At 44.7% G+C, this 13,910-nt stretch overlaps 1 protein-coding gene and 1 long non-coding RNA gene across 2 annotated transcripts; both read right to left on the minus strand.

The window, feature by feature from the left end:
* Window positions 1–5,192: 5,192 nt before the first annotated feature.
* LOC121445313 lies at window positions 5,193–9,353 on the minus strand. The gene is made up of 3 exons (XR_005973910.1): window positions 9,309–9,353; window positions 6,926–7,187; window positions 5,193–5,585 (listed from the first exon to the last, which is right to left on the minus strand). It is a non-coding gene; the product is annotated as an uncharacterized LOC121445313 (long non-coding RNA).
* LOC121445312 (mitochondrial intermembrane space import and assembly protein 40-like) lies at window positions 9,353–10,428 on the minus strand. Its single transcript, XM_041647375.1, has one exon. It carries the CDS (start codon window positions 10,420–10,422, stop codon window positions 9,664–9,666), a length of 759 nt encoding a protein of 252 aa, XP_041503309.1. The 5' UTR covers window positions 10,423–10,428; the 3' UTR covers window positions 9,353–9,663.
* Window positions 10,429–13,910: the final 3,482 nt, after the last annotated feature.

The raw sequence follows: 13,910 nt of genomic DNA on the forward strand, positions 1-13,910 counted from the left end.
TAGTCAAGACAATTGCCCACATACATACACACAGGGCAATCTGTTCTAGACAATTTCTTAATTGAGATTCTTTCCCCTTAGGGTTAGAGAGATGGCTCAGCAGTTAACAGCCTTTATGTTCTTGCAGAAGACCTAAGTCCAATTCCCAGTGGCCCATAAATGTCTGTATTTCAAGCTCTAAAAGATGTGACACCCTCTTCTGGCTTCTGCAGGCACCTGCACTCATATATACATACTCACATGTAGACATCTATGCATAACTAGAAATAAAATAAATCTTGAGAGAAAAAGACTCTCGAGGAGATTCGAGGCTATTTCGAGTCGAGAGTTAAAAATTACTGCAAGTATTCAATTGTTGCACAAACTGTGTTTTACATTGCGTCTCATGGGATTTCAGCTTTCACTGAGCAGAGGATTGGAGAACAAGCAGTTTTCTGACCATTTGTTTGAAGAAGTACCAGTGAGGAAACAAGGAGACAAATTAGGGACAGGAAAGAAGACAAGAAAAAGCTACAAGAGAGATGTAGGCAACTGGTCCCCATTGGAGACTCATGGGAAGCAGTGCAGAATGAGCCTCAGTTGGTTTTATCTTAGAGGCAAGGAAGCTGTGGCATTTATCCACACTCCTCTCTCATTGCCTGGGGCAGGGCCAACAACAGTGCTCCTTGACAGTTGTGGTTGTCTCAGACAAGGACCATTCCTCTCAATGTGGATTGAGGATGTCCTCAAATTGCGAGTCTCACATCCTTGCAGTATGATCCTGTATGTGTGTACAGAATGGCGATACCCCAGGAGATGGATAGGGCTCAGACAACATTTTCTTTCTTTTAATACTGAAGATAAGTGGGATGAGTCAGTTGTTCATGCTTCCTGACATAGACAGGTGCTATGGAATGAACCAGGGCATGTGGATAAGTGAGACTGTGCCCCATTTAAGGGGAGCAAGCAATTTTATGCTTTAAGGTCAAAAGACCAAAGATAGTCTACTCTTTGATGTCCCCACTGGACAGTCCCCAAAGCAGCCTGGGCACAATTGTCCCAGGAGACTCTAGACTTGTATTCTTTTTGTGTGTGTTCTTCTGTAGGGCAGCAGCTGGCCTATTGCCTCATCTTTCCAACAAGGTGAAGTATTTTTGTGTGTGTGTTTGTTTGCTTTTAATTACACCGTGTGCACAGCCTTTGGAACCCTAAGCATGTAAAGGAGCATAGTGGCTGGATTTCAGAACTCTGTGAACAGTCCTCTCTTTACAGCAGCGCAAGACGGGAAAACTTATGGCCTGGAAGATCTTGCTAGAGGAGTAAGAGAACTCATTTAATTGAGAGATCATTGGCTGAGTTTACAATTAGTAAGCCACATCCATCCTTGCCCATTGGTTCCCAGGTCTGTGCTTCCCTTCCGTGGTACAGTTCATTAGACGGGGCACCAGAGATCTTAGAAGAACAGAGTACCCAGAGCGGGGAAGTTGATGATACTTTTCAGTACGTCTCATTCTGGGTTAGCAGTCTATCAGTTGGCTTGAGACTTAATCTGTCAATCTGTCTCTGCTCCAGCAGCTGTAGCTCTGTAAGAGAAACTGAACGGACAGCACTTCCCATTGCCCATTACTTCACTTATTGCCTCTATATCTGCCCTGTGTTGTTTATTGGAGCGTCAAATGTCTCAGAGCCCATAAGTCTTGCATCGCATTATCTTCCTTCTCTTTTTAAATTTTAAGTCTTATATTAAATTCATTTTTTGAAAATTTCTTATGTATACAAAATATATACTCTATAGAGTATGTTCTGATTATGGTACCTTCACCCTCTCGCCTTCCATCCTACTACCTGTGGCCCCTCCTCCCTGCAAGCCCCTTTCCTCCAGTTAGTGGTCCTCCACTTCCACATCTCCTCACTGCACTAATCCTGGTCCCTTATAGCCTCCCTCCAGTCTCTTTCCTCTTCCACTTGCCATCATCCTTTTGATGACCCCGACCTTCCTCATCATTGTTTCTCTCTCTTGTGATCTTTTGCAGGTTTTTGGGCTCTCACAGAAGACGGGGACGAGAGTTTGGTTCTCAGCTCCCATGTCAGGCACCTTACAAACCACCTGCAACTCCAGATTTGGGGAATCTGGTGTCCTTTTAGGGCCTCCTCAAGTGTACACATGCACATTCCTACACGCGCGCGCGTGCACGCACGCACGCACACACACGAATAAAAATGAAAAAGCAAATTGCTCTACATCTTGTGCTGAGGTCGTAATTTCTCACTGTGTGCATTATCTCCACGCACCTTGGGAGCCACCCTGTGCTCTGTGGGATGTTTATCAGCATGCTTAATCTCTACCCACTGGGTGCCAGCAGCAGCCTCCTGCATTTTCTGACAGCTAAACATATTTGTAGACATTTCCAAACGTCCCGGAGGGACAAAACAATCTGTGACTGTGAGTCACTCCTCTTATGTAACAAGTCAAGCTTTGGAAACAGAGACAGTAGTCCCTCGGCCACACAGCCCTTTACACATTGGGCATGATAGTGTGCTTCCCATTTGACTTTTTGTTTTTATTTCATTTTGTCTTTCGAATGTTCTAAAATTTACCAATTTTTCTTAGTTAATAGAGTCTTTGGTCCGATGCAAACAAAAACATCACCAAATCTTTAGAAAGTGCATTAAAACTAACAAAGTATTTTATTTATTTGCTTTGGAAGCAATCTATAACCATGCCCAAATTTCCTCATTTTAGTCTTTTTAGTCTTCACTCAGTGTTTGTTCTTTTAGTGTAAAACAAATTTTCCCATGGTTTCTTCTTTAAAATCCCATGCCAGTTTTCAGTGGTTTAAATTTGTCTGACCAACTTTAAAATATATAACATTTTATTAATTCTTTGAGAACTTATTACAATGTATTTCGTCCCTATCAATACCCCCTAACTCCTCCTAAATCACCCCCACCCCTCTCCTCCTTCCAACTTCATGTCTTTTCTTAAAAATGACCTGTTGTGTCCATTTGAGCTGCCCGTATACACCTGAGTGTGGGGCCATCCACTGAGGCATGATGGACCTATCCAGGACCACACGTTGAAGAAAGCTGCTTCTCCCTTCCCGCAGAAGTCATCAGCTGTCTCTAGATCCTCAGACCTGGAGGCTTGTTAAGTCCCTGCCCCTTTCTTTATTCAGTCAGGTTTTAATTGGTGACTTGCTATCATGAGCAATGGCTTCTTTTCTTCTTGAGACAGGGTGCCCAGGCTGGCCTGAAGTTTGTTTGTCTCTTGCTTCAGACTCCAGAGTGCTTGGATTACTGGCCTGCACCTTCATACCTAACTATTTTCTCTCCCTGTCTATTTTTCTCCTTTTTGGATTGTTTGAGATAGAGTTCCACCCTGTAGCCTGGGCTGGCCCGGAACTCACTATGTAACTCACTCTGTCCTTGAACTCATGGCAGTTCTCTCTCTCTCTTTTTTTTTTTTTTTTTTTTTTTTTTGGTTTTTCGAGACAGGGTTTTTCTGTGGTTTTGGAGCCTGTCCTGGAACTAGCTCTTGTAGACCAGGCTGGTCTCGAACTCACAGAGATCCGCCTGCCTCTGCCTCCCGAGTGCTGGGATTAAAGGCGTGCGCCACCACCGCCCGGCTCTCATGGCAGTTCTCTAGTCTGCTGGGATTACAAATGTGAGACACCACAGCTGGCACTTTACATTTTTTAATATTAGAGCATTCTTTATCCAGTATTTTTACTGAATTTTCTCTGCTAACCCTTAATGCTTCAATGACCTCATTTTGTCTTATGGCTTTAAGATCAGTTGTACATTGATATTGATCTAGGAGCCAATAACTTGGATGATGTCATTAGTCTTATGCAAGGCTTTCCCTGTACAGTTATGGCTTGCCAGTTTCCATCCCTAGCATGGACCACATACTACTCACAGCATTAAGCTTCCTATTCCAAATATTCAGGTACCTGGATGCTGAATAGGAAATCTAAATTTCACACACTGAAGCTGAACTCCTGACAACTTGCTCCTTTAGCAGTGCATCGGTGGCGTTTCAACAAGAAATTGGAACTGCTGTGTGTGCTATGGAATGACATATTTATTTATAGGAATCAGGCTCCACACGATCATAGGAGACGCAAGGGAACTGAGCGGTGGGAGAAGACAGTTGAAGGATAAGAGCGCAGAAGCCATTATCCACCAGGGATCACTAAGGGAAGCTACTAGAATCTATGAAGGGCTGTTGCTTCTTTCTCAGAGGGAGAGCCTGATTGCATGGCAGGCTAGCAGTGCAAAGCAAAAGAAAAGCGGGGCATGAAGCAGAAGACATCAAGGATCATTAGGAATGTACAAGGTTTAACTGGGACCAGTGAGAACAAGTCTGTCTGGTCTCACTGCCTTGAACTTTGATGATAGAGGTAACCTATAGAAGGGTCTAACTCCCTTCTCATTGATCTGTACAGAAACCTGGCCCTGGATTCAGGAAAGTTGAGGGAAGAGATCCAGCGGGAGCTGAGGTTCCAGCTGTTGCTTACCCTTGCCCCATATCATCCATCACTAGAGACTGTTAGAAGCTGCAGTGGTATCTGACACCTGACCCAAACCTTCAAGGTGTAATGGCTGATGTTCCAATTCTACTTTCCAGATCTCAACAGTGTTTATTTGATCACCCCTGGCCTAGAACTGCAGCAAGCTATGAGGCTATCTGTCAGTCTACATCAGTGGGCAGATCTAGAGGAGAGGAAGTAAGGAAATGGCCCTGTGTAAGGTAACATGGTATGCAATTCTCCAAGGAGCATCTCCATCTTAAGAAATGGCAATTTCATCATGCTAGGAGTCGGGGGTCTTATTTAGAAAAGTGTCTGTTCATGAACTGTGTTCATTTATGTCTGATTGTTCATTCATTTCTTATTGTCAAACTTTAACAGCTGGTTGTGAATTGAGTGTAATAGTCTTTTGTCAGTGAAGGTTTGCTTTTCTGTATTCATTTTGGCAAACCCTCTGAATGGTAGGTATTCTAAACATTAATCAAAAATCAATTTGTTCAATTACAGGTACCCTTCTAGCTATGGAGGTAACCAAATTAGTCAAAAAGAATTTTAATTTTTACAGGGGACCAATGGTAAATCAGCTAATATCAAAGTATTTTCTTTATATAGCTTTAAACAAAAAGAGTACTCTGCAAAAAATAAGCAAATTCATATCATTTACAGATGACCATACTGGTTGAGAACTGATTTTGCCCAGGGTTGTTTGCTTAAGGCAATGGAGCTCCCATTCACCACTAATGGTGTTATTTAGGTTTGCTCCCCTGGTTTTCACTAAGATCCTTTTGTTCGATGGGAAATGCTAGGTCATAAAATAGAACATGTATAAGAAAATGAATTTTCTTGTCTCATGAGAAAAATACATATCTCTATGAACTCTAGGTAGAAGAAGATATTTGGCTGCTCTATAAATCATTTTAGTTATTTTTTTGTTTCAGAAAAGGAAGATGGACCCAAAGGAAATCAGTTTTACAAAACGTGTTCATCCTTCTCTTGATCAGAGGTGTGCATTTCCTGTTTTGAGGCTTTCCACAGAAGATTAAAAGTTGATCTCATGGCCTGAGTTGGTTTTTCCTGTCAAACAACAAAAGAAGAAAAAAGAAAAGAAAAGAATCAGTCAAGACATAGTTTAGGAGTTTCACCTGTTACTCCCATATGACAGCGCTTTTGAATCTGTGAGGTCTTGAATGTTCACTATTAATGCCAACAAGTTCTGACAGGTCACCTGTAAGACTCCCATCTGTAATCATGCAGATGGACTTAGGAAGGGCCAAAGGAAGCTGTCAGGGTGGGCTTTATTCTTCCAGAGAACCCAGGCTTGATTCCCAGCGCTCGTGTCAGGCAATCTGTGACCACATCTCCAAGAGGTCCTATACCGTTTCCTGGACTCCATGGGCGGCCACACCCATATTACATATGGTAGACACAGACAGAAGACACACATACACAAATAGAAATAAATCTTTAAATCTAAAAAAGAAAGGAAAATATAAGGGAATTACTCTGTTTTGCTCATAGTCCTAGTAGAGAGATACAGATGAGAAAAATAAATGGGGATGGGTAGCTAGACCAAGTTTTGAGACTTTTGGGAAAATGGGGGAGGCAAGGGCTGTTTCCAGGAGGACCACAGAGTTTGGAGGTTAACATGGGAGAAATAGAATTGCCTAGAGTTACACAGACACGTACAGATTCAAGCCTCAGAAGCTTTGTCAGACTCGTAGCGATTATCTTGAGGGATGCTACAGGAATGCTCTTGTGTTTGTATCATCCAGGCATACAAACACTGCACATTCCTAGCGTGCTTTGTACTTCCCAACGTCTGTTCACCGTGCCTTGAAACCAAAGAGGATGACCAGCAGGAGTCCTGTCATTCCCATGCCCAAGAAGAAGGCCAGCAGCAGGAGACCTACCTCAGACTTAGTACCTCAGCTCGCACTACTCTCTTAGCTCAATTGTCATGTTTACTTGCCACATCAACAAAATATTCAACTTTGCAGACAGAGCCTGAGGACACCCTAGGGACCTCATCTGTTGGACAGACCTCCAGGGCTCTTCATGTTTTAACAGGTCTCAGAGCAAAATGTGAGCACCCTATGGGGGGAACGACTGGAATTTCAAAAACGTGCAAAAGACACACGCACAGGCCAGCCTGAGTACAGGCCTTAGGCAACAGCTTCTTGCCTGATTCCAGGGGCCTTGCTCCAAAGTCACGTCTTCTCCGGTTTGATATATCAGAGGTCAGAATCGAAGTTTCAAACTAGGGGCTCTGTGAACAAATTCCAGAAGGTCTTTCCTGAGATCTTGGGGATCTTAATTACTTCGTTTTAAGGGTGCACAGTGTAGGAGGTGAGAAGCCACAGGGTATCTGAGGAGACACAAAACACATCCTGAGGAAGCAGACACATTTCACCTACCTTACTACTTTCTCATTAAATGGAAGAAAAAAAACCACCACCATCCAGGAAAAGACCATGTGCCATGAGGAAGGTGGGATGCGGGGACAAAATGAGTCAGTTGGCCAGACCCACAGTCTATGGCAAATTGGCACCCCTGGAAAGCCACCAATTGACCAGGAAATCATGTCACTAAATCTTCTTTCCCCACGCCTGAAGACCAGATGCCATTTTCCAGCCATTTCCATTTGTAGTTTCTCTGATGGTGTGATACTCCAAGGATCTGTGGATTATTAAAGAATGAAGAAGTCAACTGATAGGTTAGCCCATGCAGAAAAGGCAAATCAGGATCACACAGGTCCCCATTGCTGCTGGTCAGTCTGCCCAGTGGCCCAATAACCAGGTGAGTTTCTTTTGGAAAATTAGAGTCTTAATATCAGGGTTGGTAAAAAAAAAAAAAACAAAAAAAAAACAAAAAAAAAAACGTTCTGGAATTCATTTTAGAAAGAACAGGGTTTTTTTTGGGGGGGGGGTGATCTCTTCAGTGAACATACCCACCCCTGCCTATCTGTATTACTATCTCATTCATTTTTATGAGTCCTGATGAGCCTGGAGAGTGACGTCACTGTTGTCAGTGATGGGGAGGTTTGACTTTTCTTTCATTAATAAGAATTTTCTCCTGAGTCACAGCAGATGATTTACTGTCTGTCAGGAAGGACCTTAAACTCATAATAGTAGGTCCTCCATAAATAGAAGCCATACGTCACAGAAGATGGGAACGGCCTCCTAGGGCATAGAGAAGCGAACATTTGCAGAAAAACTAATCAAAATTGTTCCACTTGATGGTGCTTGACGTCATCCTCTGGAGCAGAGCTAGTCACTGCAGTCACCTGGGAAGAGCTGAAAAACAGCAGCATGTATTCTTCAGAAATTCTGCTTCAAAAACCATGCTGGTGACTGCGTAATGGTCACTTTCAAAACCTTTGTAAGTCATTCTATCTAATATACTAATACAATTGAAAACCAACCTTAGGTACTGGCCATACCATGAACATGCCGTTTTGTCTGATCTTGGAAGCTAAGCAAGTTTAGCCCTGGTTTAGTAGTTAGATGAGAGAAACAACCTTAATAGTTTGATTGCTTTTCCTATTTCTATTCACCTCTTCTAGACCAAGCTAGTCCAGTTTCTCTATATCACAAATAAAAGTACATTTATTTATTCCGTGTGTGTGTGTGTGTGTGTGTGTGTGTGTGTGTGTGTTGGGTCTGTGTGTGCCACTATTTGTGTGTAGAGGTCAGAGGTTCTCTCTTTCCAGTATGCGGGTCCCAGGGATTGAACTCAGGTCATCATGTGGCAAGTGCCTATACCCGCTCATCTATCTCGCCAGTGTAAATGATTTTCTTAGGTGCCCAAACTAGATCTAATGACAGGGTGTGGCAACAAAACTTGTAATCCTAGCACTTGGGAAAACTGAGACCAGAAGATCAAGAGTTCACGGCTGTCCTGGGCCACACTGCAGCAAGACCTCATTTAAAAAAAAAAAAAAACAAACCAACCAAAAATGGCTGGAAGATGGTACAGTGGGTAAAAGTGCATTCTGTGCAAGCACGAGGACCTGAGTTTGAATCTCCAGAACCCAGAGAGAAGTAAGACATGCCAACAGGAACGTCTGTGACCCATGGCTCCTAAAGGGAGAGAAAGGATTCCCAGAAGCCAGAGGGACAGTTAGCCTGGCATATGCAACCGAAAACCAGCTGACACCCTGCCTCAGGCAAGGTGGTAAGCAGACAGTGACAGCCTTGGGCTGTTCTCTGACCTCCGCACGAATGCTGTGGCATTCATGAGTCCACATATTCTCCCTCTCCCCCCCACATATCCTCCCTCTCCCTCCACATTGTCCCCTTGTCCCCCACATACCTCCCCCCGAAGTCTTAGAACTCATTCTCTTTCTGTCTTCCATTTTTTTTAAAGGAATCATTTCTTTTAATTGAATACTTCATTCAGACCACATCCCCTTCTGGATGCTTTTCAGGCAACCATTTGGTCCCCACTTCTCAAGAATGTTACAACTGACTGTATTGAGTGAGCAGGAGCCCCAAATCAGGCCTTTGAAACTGTAAAACAAGCAGCACCTTCCCCCAAACCACCCTCTCCTTTCACTTAGCAAGGAACGGGGAGTTAAAGGATCCAAATTCTACTTTCCAACTGTAGACACCCGAGAACCTGGATGCACTGCAAACAGCACAAGCTAGCATATCAGAGATGAAGCAAGGCAGCCCCTACACACTTCAAGGCGAGGCTCTGATCGCTCCTCCCACAGGAACGGCCTCTACTTAATTTCCCAAAGACTTATAAAATCTACCAAAAGGAACACAATGGATCAGCATAAGTCGGCTTACTCACGAGAGACTTTCTTGAGTAACAACTTTTGACTGTTGAGAATGTCACGTTTTTTTTTTCAAGGCAGCAAAGTCCAGGGCACTCGAGAGGACAGTTGAGCAGCGACCTAGTGTGCTGGGGGTAGGTTTATGTAGGGTGCAGGCGCACACCACACACACCGCTTTTCTTCAGGGTATATGGCAAGCCGCCAAGACCCCTGATCATCAAGGTAAGTTATTGTCTATAGGACAGAGCGTAGAACAGCAGAGGGAAAGGTGCTTTCGTGGAGGGCTATCGGAAGGCGGTTATTGTGCAGAAAGTCCTGAGGCTTAAGCAAAAGGGCGGCGGCAGCTGGGGACTGGGACTTCTAGATACTTGGCTACTGCTTGGTGGCAGCAGAGGCCTCAGTGCCAATTGCTTCCTCCACCGATTGTGCTGGCTCCTCTTCTTCCTCCACTTCGTAGTAGCCAACCTCGTAGTAAACATCCTCGTCCTCCTCCTCCTCCTCCCCATAGTAGTCAATCTCGTAGTAGATGTTCTCATCTTCCTCCTCCTCCTCATAGTAGAAGTCGCCCTCTTCGTAATAGTCGCTCTCCCACTCTTCAGCCCCTTCGTAGTAGACATCGTCTTCCTCTCCCTTCACATAGTAGCTATCGTAGTAGTTATCCTCCTCCTCCTCACTCTCTTCTTTGTCCTCCTCGCCCTCCTCGCCATCTTCGTCCTCCTTGTCCTCCTTGTCCTCCTTGCCCTCCTTGCCCTCCTCGTAGAAGTTTCCCTTGTCCTCATCCTTGTTCTCACCGTTGGCCTCATTCTCCTCTTGGGGATAGACGGCTGGATACGTCTGCACGCACTCCCGCATGGCTTGGAACTGCTCTACGCAATCTGACCCCTTGATTTCGTCCGTGCTGTAATGGAAGCAGGCGAAGGCAGATTTGAAGGATTCTCCACAAGGACCGCTGGCCATCCCCCCAAAGCACGGGCAATTCCAGTTAATTTCTCCACTTGGCAGTGTCAAGCGGTACTCCTCATAGGGATCATTGGGGTCGTCGACCACCAGCTCTGCGTTGCTGGGACTTTCGTGGTCTTCTTTGGTCACAAATATGATTTGATCCTTCCCTTCCTGCTGGCAGTAGGCCATGGTAGCTCTGGGTGTTGGTGCTCAGTGCTGCTGGTTGCTACTGACTAGCAGCTTCAAGTTCACAGCTCACTGCTCACAAGGCTGGAGGGAGTGGCTGTCTCTGTTACACCTTCAGGCTGTGACCTCCTCCCTCTCTGCTCCTCGGCCTGGAGGCGTGGAGGGCGGTTCTAAGGCCCGCAGATGCCCGCCCCTTCCAGGCCGGCTCCGCTGGCCCTCAGTATTTTTTCAAAGGAAAACATAATCCCCTGCGGTTTTGATGAGTACTCCTCAAAGGTCCATGTGTAAAAGTTGGGTCCCCAGCGTAGTGCTATTTATTGGACGGTTCCGGTGAATCTTTAAGCATTCCTGTAGAAACGACTGGAAGACCCTTAGGTTACTGAGGGTATTTCCTGGAAGGGAATAATGAGTCTGAACTCATCCAGGCCCTTTGCATCCTGGGTCATGGTGTGACCACGGTTTCTCTGGTTATGTGCATGTGTCACCTGTCACCGTCATCCACTGGAGCTGCCCAATCTTAGGTTTGAATCTCCAGAACCATGAGCCAAAATAGAGCTCTCTTTACTTCCTAAGTTCCCTGGATCAGGCATTTTGTTGTAAAGCTGTCTTATGCGATTCTTCTTTATCTGTACATGAGCTAATTGCAAACTTGGCTGGCATAAGCTTGTTAAAATGAACGTTCCCGGCTTCCGCAACTGAACATGATTGTTGGGTAGGTCAGTGGAGGTACTTGGAAGCTGAATTTTAAAGTAGTTCACTGATCAATAGGAACAGGACAGTTTTCTAATTTGGAAATAAAGAGGTTGTGGATATAAGTTAGAGGAAGTAGGAGTTCTTTAATGGCAGCACAAAGGAAAATGGGTATTTCCTTTCAGTTATTTTTCTTCTGATGCCAACTCTGCTTTATCAAAAGGTAGGCCTGAACTGCGAGCCTGTATTTCTTATTTTGTTTGATTACTGTTGTTTTAAAATTAAAGAGGTGGTCCTTAATGTCCCTCCACCCCCCCCCAAAAAAAAACCCATGGACATGCCTTTTATTTTTTAATTTTGCAAGTAGAATTCAAACAGTTAGAGCTTCCAGAATGGACAATGACTTGGCGAGCACTGTGACCCAGAACGATGACATACAGCCTAGCCCACAGTCATTGTGCTGTCCAGCCTAAGTCTGGAGTTCCTGGGGGGGGGGGAGCGAAACCACTGAAGGCTTACGTGACTCAGCTGAAGTGCAGCTCAACCATCACTTGCCTCAAAAGCCCTGACTGAGCCCGTGACTCACAGAGGCATGCTCTTCAATTCCACGCTCTGAGACATCTTTGCTCAGGGACGGTGTTGAAAAGCTTCGGAAGGAATCCGAAACTTCAGGCTTGACATTCTGCTCTTTCACCTGCTGTCAGTACAACTATGATAAAGTCATTGCGAGTCTCACATCCACAGCTGTACAGAGGGGACAGTGCAATCCATCCTACCTAGCTAAGGAGAGTGGGCTCCCCCCATTTCACAAGTATTACCAAGATCGGTCGGACCTTGAGCTGGCTGACAGCCACAGGGGCGGGGTGGTCCCTGAAGTGGTTGCATCCTGAAACACCACCAAGGGTGGCTGCGGTGAAGTCAGGAGCCTTCTGTGGCACAAGACTTGGGTTTTCTTCCACAGTAGTGATAATGGAACAGCTTAGGCAGCTGGCCAGATTAGAAACCCGGAAATATTTATGCGATGAGCGAAACTAAAGCAACCAGTCAGTCATTTGACACATCTGCCCAGCGCTGAAAAGACAACCTTCCTTCCTCCCTCTCTCCCTTCCTCCCTCTCTCCCTTCCTCCCTTCCTCCTTCTCTCCCTTCCTCCCTTCCTCCATCTCTCCCTTCATTCCTTCCTTTCTCCCCCACCCACCTTTAAAACTAGCATGGTAGCAGAAGCCTGTAATATTAGAATTAGGAGACAGAGACAGGAGGATTAGGAGTTCAAGGCCAGCTTCAGTTAGGTAGCAAGTTCTGGACTATCCTGGGTATGTGAGGCCCTGTATCAAACAATAAGATCAAAGGTTCTAGTCAGGTGACTCCGTGGGTGAAGGCACTAGCTGCAGAAGCCTGGTATCCAGGACCCTCCTCTGCTGTGTTCTGCCTTCTTCTCTCAAGCCTTTGCTAAGCTCGGAGCTCACTGTTCTTTGGCTAGGCTGGTGGCCAGCACACTCCAGAGAGCCTCCTGTCTCCCTCCCACCCAAGCACCAGCACTATGGTTACAGGTTCACAGGGTCACACCTGACGTTTTGTGGGGGTGTGGATAATCTGAACTCCTGTCCCCATCCTCGTACAGCGAGTGCTCTTACCCACTGAGCCATCTCCTCAGCTCAGCTTTCTTTTCTTTTTAAAGGAAAGATTACAGATAGTATCTTCATAGAAAATTATTTTTGAGTTAGCATAAAAAGTTTCACTGTGGGATTTTCATGCATACTTTTTTGTTGATCTTTATAACTGCTTTAAATATTTTTATTTATTGTGTGGCAATTTCATACATGTATAATCCTAACTTTTGTCAAAAACAGTAATTGGAAATGAATGTTTCCTTTTCACCAAACAGTGATGGGAAAATTGGATGCCCATATATAAAAGAATAAAGTAAGACATATATCTCTTACTCTGCACAAAAAGAGGAATTCAAAATGGATAAAAGCTCCCAGTATAGGGGCTGGAGAGATGGCTCAGTGGTTAAGAGCACTGACTGCTCTTCCAGAGAACCCGGGTTCAATTCCCAGCACCCACATGGCAGCTCACAACTGTCTTAAGATCCAGTTGCAGGGGATCTGACACCTTCACACCAATGCACATAAAATAAAGTTAAATAAACCATAAAAATGTTAAAAAAGATCCCAGTATAAAACCCTAAACACTGGAACTTCCCAATGAACATATAGCGAAAACAGTTCAAAATACAAGCATAGGCAAACACTTTCTGAAAAGAACCCCAGTTGTACAGGAAAGAAGTTCAGGGGCTGACAAATGGGATTGGATGAAATCAGAGAGCCACCATAATTTATTGCACTCCTTGATTGATTTATTCGAATAAAAAAGTTATCAAGATTATTAGGTGCTGAGAAGCTGGCTTAGTCAGTAAAGAGCATGTCGGGTGAGCAAAAAGACCTGAGTTCTGATCCCTAACACTCACACAGCTGAATGCTGTGTGTGCCTGTAATCCCAGGGCCGAGGAGACAGAGGTAGGAGAATCCCTGGAACTTGCTGTTTAGCTAATCAGTGAGGCCCAGCTTCAATGAGAGACTCTCAGAAAATAAGGTGGTAGCTTTGTTCATGTGTTCTTTTGTGCAACACCAATATTATTCTTTCCCCAGCACAACTAACCAACAGCTCAAGGAGAAACAGTTAAGGATCATGAAAACGCCCTGTTGTTTATGAAGATCTCCCCTAGAGTTAGTATTTGCCAATGGTTCTTGTCTGCCTGCTTATTCTTGGCTATGATGGTTGCCGTATGATCATTTCCCA

Source organism: Microtus oregoni, unplaced genomic scaffold, assembly GCF_018167655.1.
Source record: "Microtus oregoni isolate MIOR12 unplaced genomic scaffold, Mior012 000173F_ref0000288, whole genome shotgun sequence".
NCBI lineage: Eukaryota > Metazoa > Chordata > Mammalia > Rodentia > Cricetidae > Microtus > Microtus oregoni.